Here is a 19,362-nt window from a genome sequence, read left to right as displayed (position 1 = left end):
CGGCTATGGAATGTGTTGAAATCGTAGGATAATCGGCTGTTTTGGTTGGTCCGTATCGATAAAACTTTCAGCTTCTCTGGTAGTCATCCATTGCAGGATAATGCAGTAGGCGTGCTTGGCAGACGAGGCTTGCAAACCAATTTCTCCTTTCAGGTGTTGCTGAATCTCCTGACTGTGAAGAGCCCCATCACTGATGCGGATTCGATGCGTGCCCTTGCTTGCAAAGTGAGTCCTGTTACCTTGCATGTTGAGCATTTTTGTTGTCTTAGTTGTTGTTAATGATATCACCGTCAGCGTCAGGAAATACCAATGTAGTCGATTAAGGGGGGAGGCTACCTCCGAAGGGCAACTTTTTTGTTTGCTGAGATATCTTAATGAACTTTTCAGGGTACACTAATAGCAAAGCCATTTGAATAACCACAAAGTTTCATGCAGTTATGTTCACTGGTTCCCAAGTTACAGCCATTTATCAGGGTAGTCCACATGGGTCCCTTAGTCAGGGTCTGGAGAATTTGAAAAATGTGCTAGCACTGTGAAATTCACTATGATGATTCCTGGATAGGTGCTTTAGGGCAAGACAGAGCCCTTTTTTTAAATTTCCTTGCCAAAAAATGTTAGCAGAGCACTGAATTTAGTGTTCACAATTTGGCTCTCATCAATGAAGTTTTAGTTAATTATTACAAATTACAGACACAATAAATTGAAAAGGCGGGCTTGTCTTGCCCTGGGCAATTTATTAAGGTGCATAATAAAAAAAAAACCTGATAGAAATCAGACCAGCAGTTCCAGAGAGATCACCTGACTAAGCAGCCTCACTGGCCAAAAAAGTCATTCTGAGAAAATTGACTTCGAAAGTTTCAAACATTTATTATGGTCTAAAATGACCCTGCAGAGTAGCTAGATGTGTCCTTAGGCTCTCTTTTTTTTGCCGCTTTTCCTGCTTCTCATTCATCCGTTTCTGAGCCTTTCTCAGACGCAGAGAGTCTTTCTCCGCAGCTCGTTGAATGGTTAGGTGGCCAGGTGTGAGTCCCACTGATGACGACAACTCTTGGGTGGCCCTGTAGCAGCCGGCATTATACCGCAAAACTGCGTCATGCAGTGCTGTCTCGACAGCAATCAATGATGCATGTTGAAACGAACTTGAAACTATTCCACAATGTGGACATACCAGCTCAAGCTTCGTGGCAAGTCCAAGCTGGGTGCCTCCTTGAACTTTCATCCCGGTCGCGAGGCAGCGCGGGCACGGGGTCTTGGACAGCATGTCGCTAAGGGCATCCCCTTGCACGAGGAAATATCTCTCGCCTTCGGTCGTAGCGGTGGCAGCTTCGGGTTCAGGCATCATCGCTTGAAACTTCCTCTCGGTCGCTGGCATAGCGCCAAGCTTTCGTTGCACAGCAGCACGTTCTCTCTCCGCCGTCGCCAACTCCTCGCACGTCCGAAAACGTGTTTGGATGTGCACAGTCGACGACGCGGTCTCACTGTTCGGGGCCGGAATCAATGCGGTTGGCGAGCGCGACACACCAGGCGCACTTGAGCACGAAACACCAGCCTCACTCGTCACGACGGATCCTTGTGCCGATGGTGTAGAAGTCTCGTCGCTAGAAGCGTCGACGCAATTGTCTTGAAAAGATGAAGCGGAAGCATCGGTGCAACTGTCGCAGCGCGTGGGCGTGCAGGTGAGCTTCGCCATGCGTACGAGCTTCAGCTGACGCTTTCTTGAACCGAACGCGTGCCGAGTCTTGAACTTCGAAATGCCCATCGTGACCGTCAGCGCAACAATCCGCGTCCCGTGAACACGGCGGAAGATCGTCTCGTGAGGACGGTAGTGATCGTCTCGTAAAGACGGTAGAAGATCGTCTCGTGAAGACGGTAGAAGATCGTCTCGTGAATACGGTAAAAGATAGAGGAGCACGTGTGACGACCGATCGGAATGATGGCAAACGGGGCACACAAAGAACGCCGGCATTGCAAGCGCCGGTGCAGACGGCGAGGTGGCGCATGCCGGAGAAGCAGCTACGTCATCGCGCGCAGCAGCCAATAGGAGCCGCGCGCTCCCCCATTCCCTCGAGAGGCGCGCGCTTTGTCCAATCGCGGCTTCGCATCCAGGCAGCGGGACATTCGAAAACTTCCGCGAGCCCCCCAATCGTGAGCGACTCCCGCCTCGGAGCGCCACCGCCACTGCCGCGGGTGGCGAAAAAAAAAGCGCAAGAATTCACGAGCAAAACAACATCAAGATGGCGGCGATCGGCCGAGCGGTTGGGAAATGGCGAGCGCGCGAAGTTGGGGTATTTTTGGCGCTCGCTCGCCGCTTGCCGGCTGCCGCGGCATGTTATCAAATTTATTTGACATACTTTCGCAATGAATTAGACATTGATATTTACAGTAGAGGCAGTTTATGAGTCATACTGCCCGAGTATGTGGTTTTCAAAAAATCGACTTTTTCGCGATTTTTCGGTTTTCAAAGGGCGCGTCCCCCCTTAAACCAGCACGTACAGCTGTGAATGAAGGGTAGGTGGAAAGGATGGCAAAAGAAAGAGTCGTTGCAGGGACATATAGAGTCGAGCCCACATATAACGGCCCCACTTAAAACGAACTTTTGCTTAAAACGAACAATAGCTGCGTGACCATGAAAATGTACATTGATTAAATGGCACAGAATCCCACTTACAATGAACGTCTCCGAGCGCCGCTGATCGGTTACAGCGAACGAAGTCAGCGTTCTGCCGACTTCCTGAGCAACCAATTTCGACCACAGATCAGGCATTGGCGAGGTGCCCATACACTCTTATTGTTAAATGCCGACCCTGCCTTAGCGACCCTCTAGTTGCCGCTCTCCCCAACCCATGGAGGAAGCAAAGCTGTTTCCTTCCCCCATGCTCCAACTGCTTTTTGTTACGCACCCCTCCGTTCTTTGTCCCCCTGCTACTCTGAGCACCCCGCATCGCCAGACGCCGCTGCCACTGATCTTTCGAAGACCTGTCGGCCATCTACCCTGTTTTTGATCCTTGGTACTGTCGCTGGCGTTGCCGGCCTGGAGTGACCAGACCATTTGCAAACATCGTCGGCCACCGACTGTATCCTATAGTCTGCGCCTAGTGCATGCGCGTACGCTACCCCACCGACTCTGATAATTTGCGATACGTTTCATGTTTAAAACTTGTTCTTGCTCACTTCGAACTTAGTATGCCTTCCACGCGCGTGCGGAAGTGCGAAAACGGCTGTTAATTTGCGCAGAACGCATCGCGAAATATTGAAATTCGTGAGGCCACACAAACCCGCCGGCGCAACAAAACGTTTTTTTTTACCACGGTCGCCGATTCCTTGAACATTGCCACGCGCACCGATTCAGGCGGCCATGCTTTGACTTCTGCGCGTGCAGGCACTTTTTCCAAGTTTTTCTGTGTGCGAGTTTCGCGGACCTTTCAAGCAAGCTACCCAACTTGCCTCCTTCCTGTGTGTTTTGGTTTTCAAGGTCGCCCTCCCTGCCGCATCCTCCCCTCTTTTTATCGCAACTCGTTGCCCTTCTCTCGCAAGTCTGCTCTCCTCTCTTGATTACGACGCCTTCAACCGTCTCCACCGCTCCGCGACGCCCGCCACGCTGGCTCGAATTAGTTTCGTTTTCTGACTGAAAACGGGCCCATAGCTGTTTCACGCGTTCTGGCATGTGTGTCGCGCGTCTTGCCCGCTCTTGGTGTGCATGTGTGGTCATGATGGCCGACGGGAGGACTAGCTACGCTTTTTCCTGCCGCTCAACAAAACGTCGAAAGTGTGACCACTTGGCTTTAGCGTAATACGCGCGTTAGGTGCCGCGTTTTGGAGCGCTTGCTCATAGCTGTTGACCACCTGGCAGCCAACTTGCCGCTTCGGGCTTTCCGGTATGCAGCTGCGGAGATGGTGAATATTTCGTGGGCGGCGGTGACGACTACATGCGCGCAAAATTGTTTTCACGAGGCCAACTTCGTCGACGTCAGGCCCGATGCCGAGCCTGAAGCCTTTGAACAGGACCACTGCGGCGGCAATTTGTGGCAGGGCGTCGTCGACTCCGACCTGGGAGAGCGGGTGGAACATCTGTTGCGATGGTTTAATTACGGCTGATGATGATGCCGACACTGCGGAACCATGCACGGATTGTGGCATTGTGAATGAAGTATGTGGCGAGAGCGATTTGGAGGAATCGGATTGCGAGAACGGTGAAACTTTGGAGCCAGTGCCTGATGCAGCTTATGCCATGGGCCTCGGCGAACGAGCACCCTGCCGTTTTAAATGAACTCGAGACCGCCCTTATCGCTTCTGTTCTTCGAAACACATGCATAACGGACTTTCTGGGGCAAAAAAAGTTTGTGTTTTCACTCGCAACTTTTTTAAATTGTGTTTCATTTACTACGAACTTCGGGATACAGCGATTGGATGCCACGTCACGCTCAAGTTCGTTATAAGCGGGCTCGACTGTAGTTGAAATGGCGCCTTCGGCGTTGGACGCATATTTTTATCTTCATTTGTGTTACCGTAACAAGGCTTTGCGTGAACTGTGTTACCGGAATGGATGTTTTTCTTCATTTTACAGTCTTACCAATGTGTTCTACTTTTTTTATGATCTGTGTTTTTGTATGCAGTGTTAATACTTCTTATTTTTATATACAGTCGATTCTCGTTAATTCAAACTTGAGGGGACCTCTGAATTTTGTTTTAATTATCAAGAAGTTTGAACTACCAGAATTTCTCAGATGACTCCAGGTGAGGTGACGCTACACATAATGAATAGGCATCGATTTTATCACATTTACAAATTTCAAGCCCTAACTGCACGCAGTGAACAGGAAGCAAAGGTGTAAAGTCGACAAGTTTATTGGTCACTTACTGCTGCTCAGGCATTTCAAAGAAATCGGGAATTGCCAACTGGCTTCATTGCTATAGATATGTGCCTTCGGCACAAAGCTCACTACTATACCAGTTGAGAAGCATCAGGTTCTTCATATTTGAATGTTATAGTATGTGTCGCCCCCCCCCCCCCTCTTTTTTTTTTTTGCAGCATGCATGTTTCATTTTTTTTTTCATGTTCATTGCAGGCACTGTGTGGCTTGGCACGCTGCAGCACAGTAAAGCAGATCATCAGTAAACTCCCTCTTTTCACCAGCGGCCAGCTGCAAGGTAAAAAAGCACTCTCCAGTTGAATCACTGATGGTTGTAAGAGTCTGCTGTAGCTGTTTTAATAGGTAGTATTGGGGCTGTGTAGGTTGAATAATTTCAAATCGAATTTGAATAGTATACTTATATCACGTATTATTAAGAAAAATGGGCATGTTTTTTATGACCAAACTAATCTGCACAGTATTTTTTAAAACATTGAAACAAGGTCTGTGCAAACGCCTTTTTTTGTTCAAAGAAATTAAAACAACTTTAAATGGTAGGAAGCTTTGTATCTCGGTAGAATGCAAGTGATAACCTCTCAAATATGTTATGTTTTAAAAACTTAGATCATACAAGGTGGTATAGCAAGCTTCTAAACTTTAAATATTATGCCTCGGTGTGAGGCTAACATGTTCATTTAACTTTGAAGCAGGGCCTCACGACAGTGTGGATATATATCCCTTGGATAGACGTTTTCGCGGTTTCGCATCTCTTCATTGCAGCGAAGCCACCTTCACAGGGGTTTCATTCTATGTGGACACATATACAGCTATTTGTTCATTTCGAATTCATCGAAATTTTCAATCACTTGAATTCGAGTACAGTAGTAGTATTCGTTCGAATATTCGCACAAGTGGCACCCATGCAAGGGTGTGGTGGTGCTTCGCGCAATTCTAATGCAAAGTAGAGGTATTTGCGTACATCATGAAATGTACTGGTCTTGTGCAAGTGGATTATGTGTGGGGAAATTTGTCGTCAGTTTTGCATTGCTGTGGAATTGTGGTGTAGCTACGTTTCGTTGTCTTGAAGTTCAAGCTACATGAACCCTATGGGGGTTCACCTAGGACAGTTAAATGTCTTGTTTCTGTGAAAATTCTCTTACTGGTGCTTTCGGCTGTGTTCCATCCTTTGACTTTTTATCTTTTGTGGTCTTTGCAAGAAGTCCTTGTGTTTATTCTTTTGTTTAGGTTGGCCAAAACTGTGCAGTGAGCTGGGAATTGCAACATTCCTCATTTGCATAAAGCTAGAAAAACTTGCGCTCAAGCCTATGCTAATGCCCTGTACTGGCTTGAGAAAAGAAATATACACTGAAAGCTTGTCAATTCGGATTTCATGCGACTGAAAGAAATTCCTGAATTAACTCAATTTTAATTGTCAAAAGTATCGAGAAAACAATAAACAAATGTTTTTTTTTAGTACTTTCATTTTGGGATGAATACATACATTCTGTACTTTGCATAAGATTAATGTAAAAGCCTAAGTTTTGCTACTTGCGACTTTTTTCCCAATGTGGTCGCAGCACAAAACCTCCCTGTTTTCACAAAGCCAATTTTGTTTACCTGTAACATAGTTGCCATAGTCGCTGTACGCTTCGTATCGACCATGATGGCGACGCAGACTGTGCAGCCCCTGTTTGGTTGTCTGCAAAGGCCATTTTCATTCCTTTCTTAAATTAACTGGGTTGCGGCCAAACGGCCAAGTATGGTCGAAATAACAACGATAATTTGATGCCATATAATAACGCATATGCTGACCGGGATGAGAGAATGAGTCCAAAGTATGCAAATTGATGGGTGTCGAATCAACGACTCTTTAAGATACGATTTTGTCTCTCCTCTGTCGCTCTCATTGTTTCAGTGCTCATGCGAGAGCCTGTTCTTCAGGACAAGAGGCAGGAACATGCTAAGTTCTGCACCTCCTGCATTGAACTGGTGGAGAGGGTCACGGGGGCACCCCTGAGCCCTGGCATGGAATCCTCGCTTGCCAAGATCAACAAGGTGGGCCTTGCATGCAGATGTCTGTTATTGCAATTGTGTGCAGAAACGCCGAACACATGCGTGAAACGAAGAAATCATAGGCATATTATATTAGGAGACAGAAGAATGGGCATGTGAATGATACGAAGCCGGAGCATCCAATATTTCAGATGAATTATCAAAGGCATTTCACATGTGTGTTCATCACATAACGTGCAATAACTTTGTAACATTGCCAGTCTATAAAATAAAATATGGCTTCTCGCAAAAAAGCAGTACTTTTGGCTGTACTGGTGATGAATGCAGCAACCAGAACCAGTGAAGGTTGATCTCCTTATTGTGGAAACTTGCGCCCAGAAAAACGAAACTCTCATAATAGGGAGGCAGCTGTGAACACGGCTGTCAATTGTGAGTCTTTTCTGTGGGTCTAGGACATTGATCAGTTGTGCACACGTCGTGACGGGATCTTTGGTGCTCGCGTGTGTTAGAGAACATGCTCTGGTATCCATGATTAGAATGCAGTTTGAATTATGGAAACCACTTGAAGGTTCCGGAGGGGAAGAAAAACAGTCATGGGGAAAAACTGTCAAGTGTTGGTGTTCTCTTTGAATACTGTCCTTGTAGTCTTGAGATTGGAGTTTGTTGTCTTGCCCATGAAGTTGATGTTTGTTAGTCCAGTGCTTAGTGCATGTTTTACAAAGGTGCTTCTGTGCATGTTGTTTCTCGTTTCAGTCGGAAGTGGTGGCGCAGACTAAGATCAGCTACCGCGAAAAAGACCTCCTGCAGCTAATCTACCAGCACCTCCAGGCCAAAGGTGGGTTGGTGGCCCCCATCCACCTAGCGCGCTGCACACAACTGTTTTTTACTTTCGCACTAGTTCCCCCTCTCTGCGTAACAGAAAGAAGTATCAGAAGCTACGCTTTTAGCTGCATCAGCAGCAGTTCGGGGTTCGAGGCATTTCTAAGATGCAGACACCTGTCGGATAAAAATCTGACTTTGCACTTGTAGAAATAGCGACCACCTAGTACCAAAGGCAATGTCATTCATTTCTAGATAATAGCGAAGCAATGTTATCATCATTGGGTGGCGGTGCCAACTTCCTCGCGTTCATGAATTTAGACTGTGTTTCCGAGAGTTCGCGTCTGCATCGACAGGTTTGACGGACACTGCGGCCTTGTTGCAAAAGGAGGCGGGACTGCCCGCGCGACCCCTGTGTGGAAGCTCTGCGCAACCCCAGTGGTCGTCCAACACCGTCTGCACTCCACGAACTGTGAGTTCATTACGTCTCCACTATTCCTGGGGCAGTGCTAGTGTATCTCGCGTGTTTCACCTGTGCTTCAATAGCACTCAACATGAGTGTTTCAATATCAAGGAAACGTACTTTCATGAAAATAACTCTTCACTTCCGTTGTGTTTAGCCCTGAAGATCTGCTTGGTTTGTGCACTCAAACTTCGATATAATGAAGTAAATGAAAAATAGTCTTGCAATAGATATACTGTTACTATTGAACCTTTACAGTCACAGAGGGATGTTTCGGGCTCCGAAAATTCGGACTTGTTGGATATTTCGAAATTCACAAATGCACCGTCAGGGTTCCCATTGCACTAATGCATCTTTGCGATCGATTTTTTGGACGAATTCGTGTACCAATGTTAAGTTTTCTGGACTAAATCTGCCGTTTTGAACTATGCTGCTCTATTTTGAAAGCCGCCATGTTGGATTTTTTGTTAGATTGGTCAAGTTAGGCTTGCAGTGGCTGCATACCTGCTAAGTCTTCCGGATTGCCCGGGGGACTCCCGGGTTTCGACCGTTTCTTCCGTTTGTATGGATGTCATGAAAATCTCCCGAAAATCGAAATTTCTGTGTGTGATCTGGCTGTGTTGACAATAAAGCAGCTAAATTTGCTTCAGGCTTATTGCGAACCCACCCCATTTTTTTATAGATGAATTTAAGAGGCGTTTATCTAAACATACAGTAGAATCTCGGTGATGTCAAATCGCGGCAGATACGAATTTATGAAATTTTCTAGTAAAATTTCACTATGTTCATTGGGCCTCTATTCGAATGTTCCAAACACATTTTCCAATTGTGGCAGGTGATACGGAAACTGTCGAATGAAGGCCAAGAGTAGCGTACTCATAGCTTCAAAAGTACGCGTGCGACCAGCACACGCACTGTGTTCTACAGTGTGTGTATTGTCGTTGCCACAACTTCTGTGGACGAAACCGCGGTCGTTCTTGATACTAGTATCATGTATGGCGACGAAGTAACTGACAGAACCCCGAAAGTCTGCGTGCGTCCAACGCTCGACCAGTCAAAGCATCGCTACTTTCTGCAAACTCAGCGAACAAAGCCACGGCAGATGCAATCGTAGATGGCATAAAACGACTTAGTTTTGAGGGCACTTGTCCAGCCAAGCAAATGGGGAACTACCATTTGCCGCCAACGCTGCTCACCTAACCGCGGTCGCGGCGACGCGATAGCAATGCATGAGCTGAGAGGGCACGTGGCCAATGCTGCGGTAGATTAAAGGCAGTAAAGACATGAAAAAATGCCAGATGCGTTTTGGCGTTCCTGTAAAAAAAAAAAAATCTAGTGAGCAACGCTGTGACACGCGCTTTTGTGGCAGCCAGCTGCGCCGTCCGGTCCGTTGTCCATTCATGTGTGTCTCAGGAAGACATATATGCGAGTTGTTTTGACGGAAATAGATTCTGCTATTTGAGTTGATCTTTTGAGACTCTCACTTCAGTGGGAAACCCTATCCTCGTGGGTTTGGCCGTTCCAAGCCTCAGTAAGACCGCAACGCCGACGTTAGCGCTTGCGATTGAGACCCCACCCCTCCATCCCCTCTTGTTTTTTGCAATGTTTTTTTGTTGTTTGTTCTTGGTTTTTGTTATTTTTTTGTTGAAAAAAAAATAGACAAATAATTCAGTGCACCTCCCTCTCCCCGTTCAGGAAATCTCCTGGATTCATAATCCCTGAATTTAACAGTTATGGGCTAGTTGTGTGGCCTCCAAGATTGGAAGCGCGCACTGGCATGCATGCTCTTCCAGTTTCGGGGGCCATGTCTTATCTTTCCTGGCTAGCAAAACTGCAAAACATTTCTTTTACAGTGAGCCTGATCATCATCATTAATACACCGATAGGCTGTTTTTAATTTTGGGGGTTTGTTTTTTCTAATTGTCGTAGCGCTGTGGTCGTGTTATTGGTGCATTGGTGCCGAATGTGTTTGAGCCGTGGTGCGTGTCACATGCTCGCCGCTGTTCACAGTTGTCCAGTAGCACTCTGTGGTCACGGCACTTGGCTCCTTCTAGAACTAGGGGTTCGGTCGCAGCCGCGGCGGGGTGAAATGCCAAAGGCTCACGTACTGTGTGATGTCAGCGCAGGTAAAGGAAGCCCAGACCGTGTTGTTGAAAAAACCTACTCTATGTTACCATGTATAACTTCCACCTCCTATTAGAAGAAAGTGGGAAAAGAATCTGTGTGTACAACTCGTGGAAGTAACGGCACACTGTTGTTTCACCCTAATAACCCAACTTCACAAAATTGACTTCATACAATAAACTGCTTTCTTTTTGGGATGTTAAGGAGCAGCTTTCTTTGTTTGCAAATGTCAGCCACCTATATTAAATGCTTACGCAAGCTCCACTTTTTCAAATGCGAATGCATTTCTTAGTCGGACTATGTCAGGCATCCGGCGGCGGCCGCCGCGCGCCGGCAGGTGTCTCCGTTATCAGTCCCTCTCCCATAGCAACTGCTGCGGGCACGCATGCTTATCGTCGCCCCTAGCAACCGGAGTATGTGGTGCAAGAGAGTGTAGCAGAGGGTAGGTTCAGTGCTTCGCCTCTCCTTCTCTTGCCATTCGCTCTCTCCTCCCTGCACCCCACTCTCCCATCCACTTGCGCCTCACTTTCGACCATTCACTGACTGGGCGCCTCTCAAAGCAATGGCAGAAGTAGGTGAAGGCGAATGTCTGATGGCAACTGTGCCCTCTCTCGGCGCTAGAAATGCATTCGCATTTCCTCACAATTCTCATGGGGAGGTGAAGGCATTTTTTTCTTAGTTAGGCCTTGCTTTGAACCAAAATATCTTAAGAAAGCCTAGAAATCTTATTTTGCTTTCGGCTAAGGCCTTTCAACTTACCTTTGTGTATGTGACTTAAACATTTTGCAAGCTGAGAGTCGACCAGGCATATCAGGCGCATTTCTTTTTTTTTTTTCATTGACCGTAATACATTAAAAGCTCGTTTACTCGGACCTCGTTAACTCGGAAATCCGGTTAACTCAGACTCGCGACGTGGTCCCGGCAGAACTGTGTATATTTCAATTAGGTCAAATGCTCATTAATTCAGAGGGATTTAGCCGCACACCGGTTATCTCGGAAAACTCTGGAAAGGGCTATCGGGACTCCAGAGTCACGCGATCTCGGCGGCTTGGAGGCTCAAGCACCGCTTGCGGTAACCGACGGCAGAATCGGAGTTTTGGAGAAACCGAAACCGAGCGAACTGCAGCAGAATATGACGATGATGATAGTGAACGAAGGGGCGTGGCTAGGTGGCGCTAGTCACCACCCAGCGGAAGAGGTGTTCTGTGGCGGAAGCGCTTGGGCCACCGGCACATCTAGTGTCTACTAACAGCTGCTCGCTACGCCTACCGGTGTACTACCACAGAACACTTCGGGTACTACTTCGTGTCTTGGTTCTTTGTATTGTGACTTCGCGTGTTGCGGCTGTGTTTGTGCGCGTTGTCGCTGCCGTCGCGCTTCATGGCGACCATCACAGGAGTTAAGCGGCCACAGCAGCCAGCAAATGATCTTGAAAGAAAAGTTATGATATTGAAAGACGTGATGAGCCGACGCGACGTCGCCGCACCGTGCAGGAGACCGCCGAAGCCCTCGCTGTCCTCGAGGGGTTCTGCGTTTGTTCTTGCGACAGTGAACGTGCGCACCACCACCTGATAGGATTAATTAAGATCGTTCTGTCAAATTCCGACGGCGAGGCAGGCAAAAATAACGCACCTTTTTTTAAGAAATAAAGGTTTGTCTGTGCCGTGTACGTTTTCCATTTGTTTTCATGGTTCGTTCGATAATTCGGAATTCGGTTAACTCGGACATTTTCTCCGGTCCTGTGAGATCCGAGTTAACGAGCTTTTACTGTAAGAACAAAATTTACATGTCAGGCCGACCTTCTCTCTTTTTTTCCCCCAAGCTCTCTGACTTGTCAGGTGCTTCAATTCTTGACACTGATCACAATCACGCTCAAAAGTCCTCTTACGTTGGAGGCACAATATCAGTCTACAAAGTGTTGTCATAATGCAGGAAGTGTCATTTTTGTCACCATATGTATGTTTTTCACAGCCCTTGCATATATTAGGGAAATGGCATGAGATTAAAGTTTTGTGAAATGTTCATTAACATTCATCCTTCCCCACAGCTCCGGCCATTGCGGTCAGGGTCAATTGGTTCAGCGTCCCTGACACCCGTTTCTTCTGCAGAGAAGATTCCATCGGTGCCCTGCCTGAACAGGGTAAGTTTAACAGGTTAATACCACAGCACACGTGGTATTAGGCAAGCACTGAAGAAAATGCAGTCAAACTCTGCTACAACGAAGTTCACGGGGACCGCGAAAAATTTCGTTCTAGCGGGAATTTTGTTATCGCGGAAAAAGTGGTAGATAAAGAGAAAAGAATATGCACGACACTTGAGGGAACAGTTCATTTCCAAAACTTAAAAAGAAACTCCGATTTTTGACTGCTTGCACTTCTGCACGAGCAACGGCAGAATGCGCTGCTTACATTTTGTGAGGAGCTGCATGACGACATCGTTGTCATGGGTGCTAAGGAAACGACGCAGGATGTCCAAGGAGTACACGACCTGAGACGCCTTCACTTGTGTCGGGACTGCAGGAACACTACGTGCGGTTTCATCGTCATGCATTTAATCGACGGTGACGATAGCTGCACGAGTACTCCTGGGGATTTCGGCATCACTCAGCTCCTCGTGCAAGATCACCTCCGCGTCAGCGTTAAGGTAATGGCTAAAGGCAACGCTCTCAGGTAGAATGCTGGCATCCTTGAGAGCTGCCCATGCTGTGGCTGTTTCAGTGTTTTGCATGGTCCAATGTCATCGGCCGCTTGTACGTCGTCACTTGTGCTGGCCAAGTTCATTTCTTCGGGCTGAAATCCTGCGTGCGCAAAACAGTTCTTAACGTCACGCCGTGTCAACATCCATGCGGCGGCCAACATTTGTTGCACAGCCATGAACGAGTCAGCTTTAATGTCACGGCCATGCTCTGTATTCAATAGGATTTGCAGAAGAAGCCTTGATCGTTGTGCGTGCTTCAAGCTGTTGATGACCCCTTGATCGAAAGGCTGAATCAGTGATGTGCAGTTTGGCAGAAAAACTTCACCGCAATGTTTGTCAGCTTGACATTGCTGTCCAGGCGATGCGCTGAGCTATTATCCAGCAGAAAGCAAACACTGCGGTCTTGCTTTTTCGTGTCGTTGTCTAATGCAACAATCAAGTCGGGGAAAATGGCCCTCGTCATCCATGAGCGGCTGCTGGTAACATACTTTACTGCCAGGTTTTTCGTGCCCTTGAAGTACCGTGGTTGAATGCTCTTGCCGATATTGAAAATATGTTTGTTGGACGCATTCATAGTTGCTCAGAGAAGCATGGTGACTCGCTTTTTGTTATGTTTGCTTTCGTGGTATTGTTTGCCTTTGAAGTGAAGCATCTTTGCTGGTAGCATTTCATAGGAGAGCCCAGTCTCGTTTGCATTGTACACGTTGGACGCAGCGTACTTCTCGACGATGTCAGCAGTGTTCGACGACGTCCACAACACATACCGTCGCTGTCTGCAGAAGCGAACTGTCCGCACAGCACCTTCCCAACGATCTCGTAGGGCTCCCTAAATCGCTTGAGACACCCAACACTTGCCTTAAAGTTTTCGTTGATGCATAAAATGCAGGCGGAGTTCAGTGCCTTCTGCTGAATCAGGCTATAGCTGATCGGTATATTCTTGGCCCTCGTTTCTTATAAACCATGCATACGCTGCCTTGTAAAGTTCTTCATAGGCTGGCTGTGTCGTCTTCTTCCGTTGGGCAGATGTGCCCGACGCTAGGGCATTTGACGTGTCGCTTCGGACTCGAGTATTGTTGACAGAGAGCTTGGCAAGGTACTGTATTTCTTAGCGAGGCATTCTTTGAAACGTTCTTTGAAGTGGAAATGTCGTTGTAGTGGAGTTTGGCCGTATGTGTTTTATGTACAGCGTTCTTCTTCGCATTCCCCTTTTGTCTGCTTGGTGTCATGTCCAAAGTGTTATAGGCTTAACAGAGTCCAACAGTACACTATTAGCTTAGTTACAATATACTGTTAAGCTGTAGTCAAAGTTCCGTAAACTCATGAGCCAAACATTGCTCTGCATATGCAGGGAATTTTATGTCAGAATTTTATGTCAAAAACTGGCTAAACTAGCCTGCTCGCTCCTTAATGATGTTGTGACTAATTATGCAGCAAGAAAATAGCAGTCATTGGCTGAGTATGTAAAAAAAACAACAACAGAGACAACGCTCATCTCTGTCTGTAGTATCCAGTGAGCTTCTTGCGACAAAACCAAAGAAATTGTTAGCTTGTGCGATTCTCCGCTTACAGTCAATTGACTCGTAAAAACTTGAGGGGACTGAGCCCACTATAAGATCATCCTATAATAGTTTATTAAGGCCTTTAGCTTCTTAACTTTAATGCTCACAGTTCAGCAAGTGCATTGATTGTGCCACAACAACACTCTAGATACATTACATTCCTTGCTAATGTGTTTATTGGCTTTCTCAAAACACCAAGCTCTCTATTGCCTCGAAGTGCACCAATGTAAGCCATCCGCGATGACTCCTCATTTTGCCGGTTCCCCGTCTCGTGCGCAGAACGGTGCCGTAACACCCATTCGCACGGACTCTGTCGCACGGCAGCTGCAGAACCATGCAGCACCACCAGCCAGCTCACCGTCCATGCCGGCGCTGCAGAAGCGCAGCGGCACATACCAGGCATCGCCCGTGCTCAAGCGGCTGTCGTACACCTCGACAAGCTCCGCCATGCCCACCTCACACCCGCCGCACTCGCTGTCGCTGGACACTATTGTCAAGGAGTACCTTCGCAACCAGCATGCACTATGCAAGAACCCTGTGGTGGCCTGCCCACCCTTCGAACTGTTTGTGTGAGTATCGGCTTTAGTCTTATTTCATTGACAATTTTACGGAGTAGCTTGGAGGCATGGGTAAATAGTAAATTTTAGGTTCGAAGTGAATAGTTATTTGGCCATATAATTTCGAATCATATTTGAATGCTACATATCACATATTATATAAGCAAAATTGAGCAAATTTGTCACGACCCAGCTTACCTGCACAGTATTTTTTTTTTTATTTAAACAAGGCATGTGCAAATGCCATTCATTTTATGGAAGCAGGAATTGACTTTCAGTAGAATGCAAAGGGTCATCTGCAAAATATCCTGTGTTTAAAAATTTGCTATACTTACAGCGTATAACCCGGTTTAACAGGGTTTTAAACTTAGAAAGAGGTTGATCTGTGCAAGGTTCATTTAACCTTGAAGTGGGGCTTCATGGCAGGGCAAGATTTTTTCTGGGTAGATGTATTCGCAGCATAGCACCCTCCAATAGTAAAACCACCTTTATGGAGGATAACAATGGGATTAATACCCTAATGGGATTAATACCCTCAAATCTCGATATAACAAAGACGGATATAACAAATTATTGGTTATAACAAAGTGATTAAAAAATACCCTTGTTACAGTACTAGGAATGTACCTCCATAACAATTTTTTGGATATAACGAAGTCATGTTTGTGCAAGATGCAACTTTGTTATAATGAGATTTGAGTGTGTACACCTGTTTGTCCATTTCGAATACTTCGAAGTTTCCTGTAATACAAGTTTGAATGAAAGTGCATTCGAATGTAATCTGATATTCCTTCGAATATTTGAAGTGCTTGAATATTCGTACAAGCCTGTTGAATTCGCTTCGCACTGAAAATATTTGCTATTCACACAGCTTTGATCATTACTATTATGCAGATGCACTGATGCAATGTTTGCCAATGTGGTTGAAAACAGGCGGCCTAGATGGAGGAGTAAATCTGAGTCACGGTGGTTGCATTTCGATGGTGCCAGAATGCTTAAAGGCCGATGTAATATGTGATGTCAGTTAACATAAAAAATGCCACATTGATGGAATATTCAGAGTCCTTCACTGCGATCCTCTAATTATATCATAATTTTGGCACTTAAAACCCCACAAATCATTATTAAGAGTGTACAAGATAAATATCTGTAAAAGTGGTTGTTATATAGGAGAAAGGAAAATATAAATATATTGCCAAATAAAATGAACAATCACTGAAATATACAGCTGTTTACGAAGGTGAAAAAATAATCTAGCATGTAAATCTGTGAAAGTTTGTGTAATTTTTTGGAAAGGTAATGAAAGTTTAAAAACTTTTATCTACCTTTTTAGCTTTGGAGTGCAACATTCCAGTTGACGAAGAAGTTGTCCAGGACTGTTGTCTTTTTGAGAAAGTCGTTCTAAGATCGAAGCCAGGAGTTCTCACTCCTTCAGAACCTCAGCGGCTCTTGCAGAGTGCCACAATCAGGATCAGAATCATTTATTTCAGATCAAACAAAAGATTAAAGACATTGTAAGAATATACAGAACGAGGTCCCATAGTCACAGACTGAAATCACTTAAGGGGAGACGCGGGTCGAAAAGTCGCGGTTTTCCGGAAAATTTTCGCTTTTTTTTTTCCGGCTGTATTGGCATCCTTGGACTATAATCTATTACTTCTGAAAATATCAAGCTGAAATTCGCACGAGAAATTATCAAAAAATGCTTCCAAGTGGGCAGCGGTGACGCGAGAAATGCGCGAAAGTCGCGAAAAACGGCGAAGTTCGCGTCGTTTTGTCGCGAAAACGACGCGTTGGCCGCCATTTGCAATCGTGCACGCATGCTGCGAAGGCCGTATCCTTCATAATCCACTAGTAGCCAGTCTCGTGCCTTCACGCAGAATAAACAAAAAACGAGAAAAACAACGCGTACGTCACGCGTTTTGAATATCGCGGCACACAGCGCGAGGCCGCCATTGGACGGCGGTGCGCTCCACGCTCCTCCCCCTCCTATCTCTCCGGCAAAAGAGCAAAGCCTCGGACGTCGCGATCGAGTTTTTCTGCGTTTCTCTGCATTTTTGCGTTATGGCAAGCCCGAAGAAGTGCAGTTCAGATAATCGAAAGTTCAGAACTCGCCACAAGTATCGAGGGAAACGGCGTCGGACGCTTCGCAAAGCGGCAGCGAACGACGATGTCGCCCCCGACCAACGCCCAGACGCTCCGACTTCGGATAGGCCTAACACCGTCACCGAACCCTGCGACAGTGGTTGTAAAATAGCCGCTGCCGTGGAATTCGTCAGTGCATCCCAAAGGAAGATTGGATTCTTCGAGAGTGAACGTAGACCGGTAGATGCTGCTACTGCGAACATGCTGCTTTGCGAAATCGATGCGCTGACGGCACTTGTGGCGGGTGCGTAATGCCCAACCTGCCGCGAACGGAAGCTCGGCGTGCGAGAGGCAGCTGGAAAGCGCAAAGGACTTTCGGCATTCCTCGAACTGTGCTGTCAAAATTCTGATTGCCCTGAATCTGCACTTTCGTTCACGCACACGTCGAGACGTACTGCTTCGGCCGGGGACCAAGGAACGAGCGCTCGTTTTGACAGCGGCAGCTCGCGTGACAGCTTTGCTGTAAACGTGAAGGCAGTTCTGGCAGCACGCGCTATAGGCGCAGGCCACGACCAACTTTCACAATTTTGTGCGATTCTCGGTCTTCCGAGCCCGATGCATCACAAGACATTCAACGGCATTTGCAAGAAGCTCTGTGGTGCGGCGATGACGGCAGTGAGCAAAAACTTGCACCAGGCACGAAACATCACGAAAGACGCAGTCGGCGGCAGAGATGTGCCAGTCATGTTTGATGGCACCTGGCAGAAAAGAGGTCATAAAAGCCACAATGGAGTGGGCACAGTCGTGTCCCTGGACACGGGGCTCTGCCTCGATTTTGAAGTTCTTTCGAACTACTGCCATGCTTGCAGTATACACAGGGACCTTGGGGAGGATGAAGAGATATGGCGAGCTTTTCATCTTCCAGTTTGCCAAAAAAACACTGACTGCTCATCCCATGCAATGGAACCTGCGGCAGCTGTCAATATATGGCAGAGGACCTTGTCTTATGAAACTCCACTGCGATTCACCAGCTTCCTAAGTGATGGTGACAGCAAGGCCTACACTGCAGTCTGCGAGGCAAATGTATACTGTGACACCCCCATTGACAAAGAAGAGTGCACGAACCACGTTGCAAAGCGCTTGGGAACTGCCCTACGGAAATTGGCAACGCCACTGCCACGAGGCGAAAAACTGAAAGATGCGACAATAATAAAACTACAAACATATTACAAGATCGCCATCACGAGCAACAAGGACAGTGTCCGAAATATGTACACTGCCATATGGGCATCGCATTTTCATTGCTGCTCCAGTGATGGTGCCAGTAGCCACAACTTTTGCCCCGCGGGACCAAATTCGTGGTGCAAGCACAAGCGTGCGGAAGCACTGGGGGAGCCTGCACCACGCCACACCCCACTGTTGACGAAGGCTCAAGGATTGGCAATTATGCCTATCTACAAGCGCCTTACAGAGGAGAAACTCCTTATTCGGTGCCTTCATGGCAAGACACAGAATGCAGCCGAATCGCTGAACAGCAAGATATGGCTGCTATGTCCAAAAACAAAGTTCGCCTCCAGAACAACTGTGGAGACAGCCACCGCTCTTGCTGTACTCTGGTACAACAAAGGCCACAGGGGCTTTGAAGAAGTGCTCGAAGGCATTGGAATTCTCCCCTCACAAGATCTGGCCACACATGGTGACCACTGTGACGTCATGCGCATTAGGAAGATGAACCTGAAGCAAACTGCAGAAGCGAGGGCACACCGTCGCAACACAGCGAAGAGAGCTCGTGTTGAGGACACTGACCGCAAGAGCCGTGAAGGACCAAGCTATGGTGCAGGGGACTTCTAGACACTTGCAGTGCATTCAAGGCAAGGTACTTTTCATTGTGCCCCAATTTGATGCAAAAAGAATGATTTCCTAATAAATGCCAACTTTGCGAACTTTCAAACTTGTTTTTCTCATTTTCATTTTTTCTGACAGTTTCACGTTTTCCGGGCAGCCTTTTAGAAACTTATATTCATTGTATAGTAACGAAACTTGGCACACATATTCTTCAACACATGCAGAATGCAAATATCTACTCTAAATTGCAATGCCTACCAGCATTAGTTGTGAAAATATTAGCTTATTGTTTCAAGGGAGATTGAAAATAATAAGTCATTCAATACAATTTTTTTTTTCTTGGTTCCAAT

At 46.7% G+C, this 19,362-nt stretch overlaps 1 protein-coding gene across 6 annotated transcripts in view; it reads left to right on the top strand.

Moving 5' to 3' along the window:
• Positions 1-19,362, top strand: part of LOC119163162 (DDB1- and CUL4-associated factor 1-like) — a 152,941-nt gene that overhangs the window by 70,855 nt on the left and 62,724 nt on the right. For all 6 annotated transcript variants that reach the window (XR_012886222.1, XM_075874022.1, XM_075874021.1 and 3 more), the window contains exons 15-21: positions 154-225; positions 5,067-5,148; positions 6,766-6,905; positions 7,617-7,698; positions 8,039-8,154; positions 12,317-12,409; positions 14,805-15,094. Coding sequence is in view for 5 of the 6 variants with exons in the window: in XM_075874022.1 (XP_075730137.1) it covers positions 154-225; positions 5,067-5,148; positions 6,766-6,905; positions 7,617-7,698; positions 8,039-8,154; positions 12,317-12,409; positions 14,805-15,094 (875 nt within the window). In the remaining variant the exon portion in view is untranslated. The remainder of the gene's footprint in view (positions 1-153; positions 226-5,066; positions 5,149-6,765; positions 6,906-7,616; positions 7,699-8,038; positions 8,155-12,316; positions 12,410-14,804; positions 15,095-19,362) is intronic.

This window comes from Rhipicephalus microplus, chromosome 9 (genome assembly GCF_043290135.1).
Source record: "Rhipicephalus microplus isolate Deutch F79 chromosome 9, USDA_Rmic, whole genome shotgun sequence".
In the NCBI taxonomy this organism is placed as follows: Eukaryota; Metazoa; Arthropoda; class Arachnida; order Ixodida; family Ixodidae; genus Rhipicephalus; species Rhipicephalus microplus.
The sequence above is the reverse complement of the archived record's forward strand: the minus strand, read 5'-3'. Positions and strand labels throughout refer to the sequence as shown.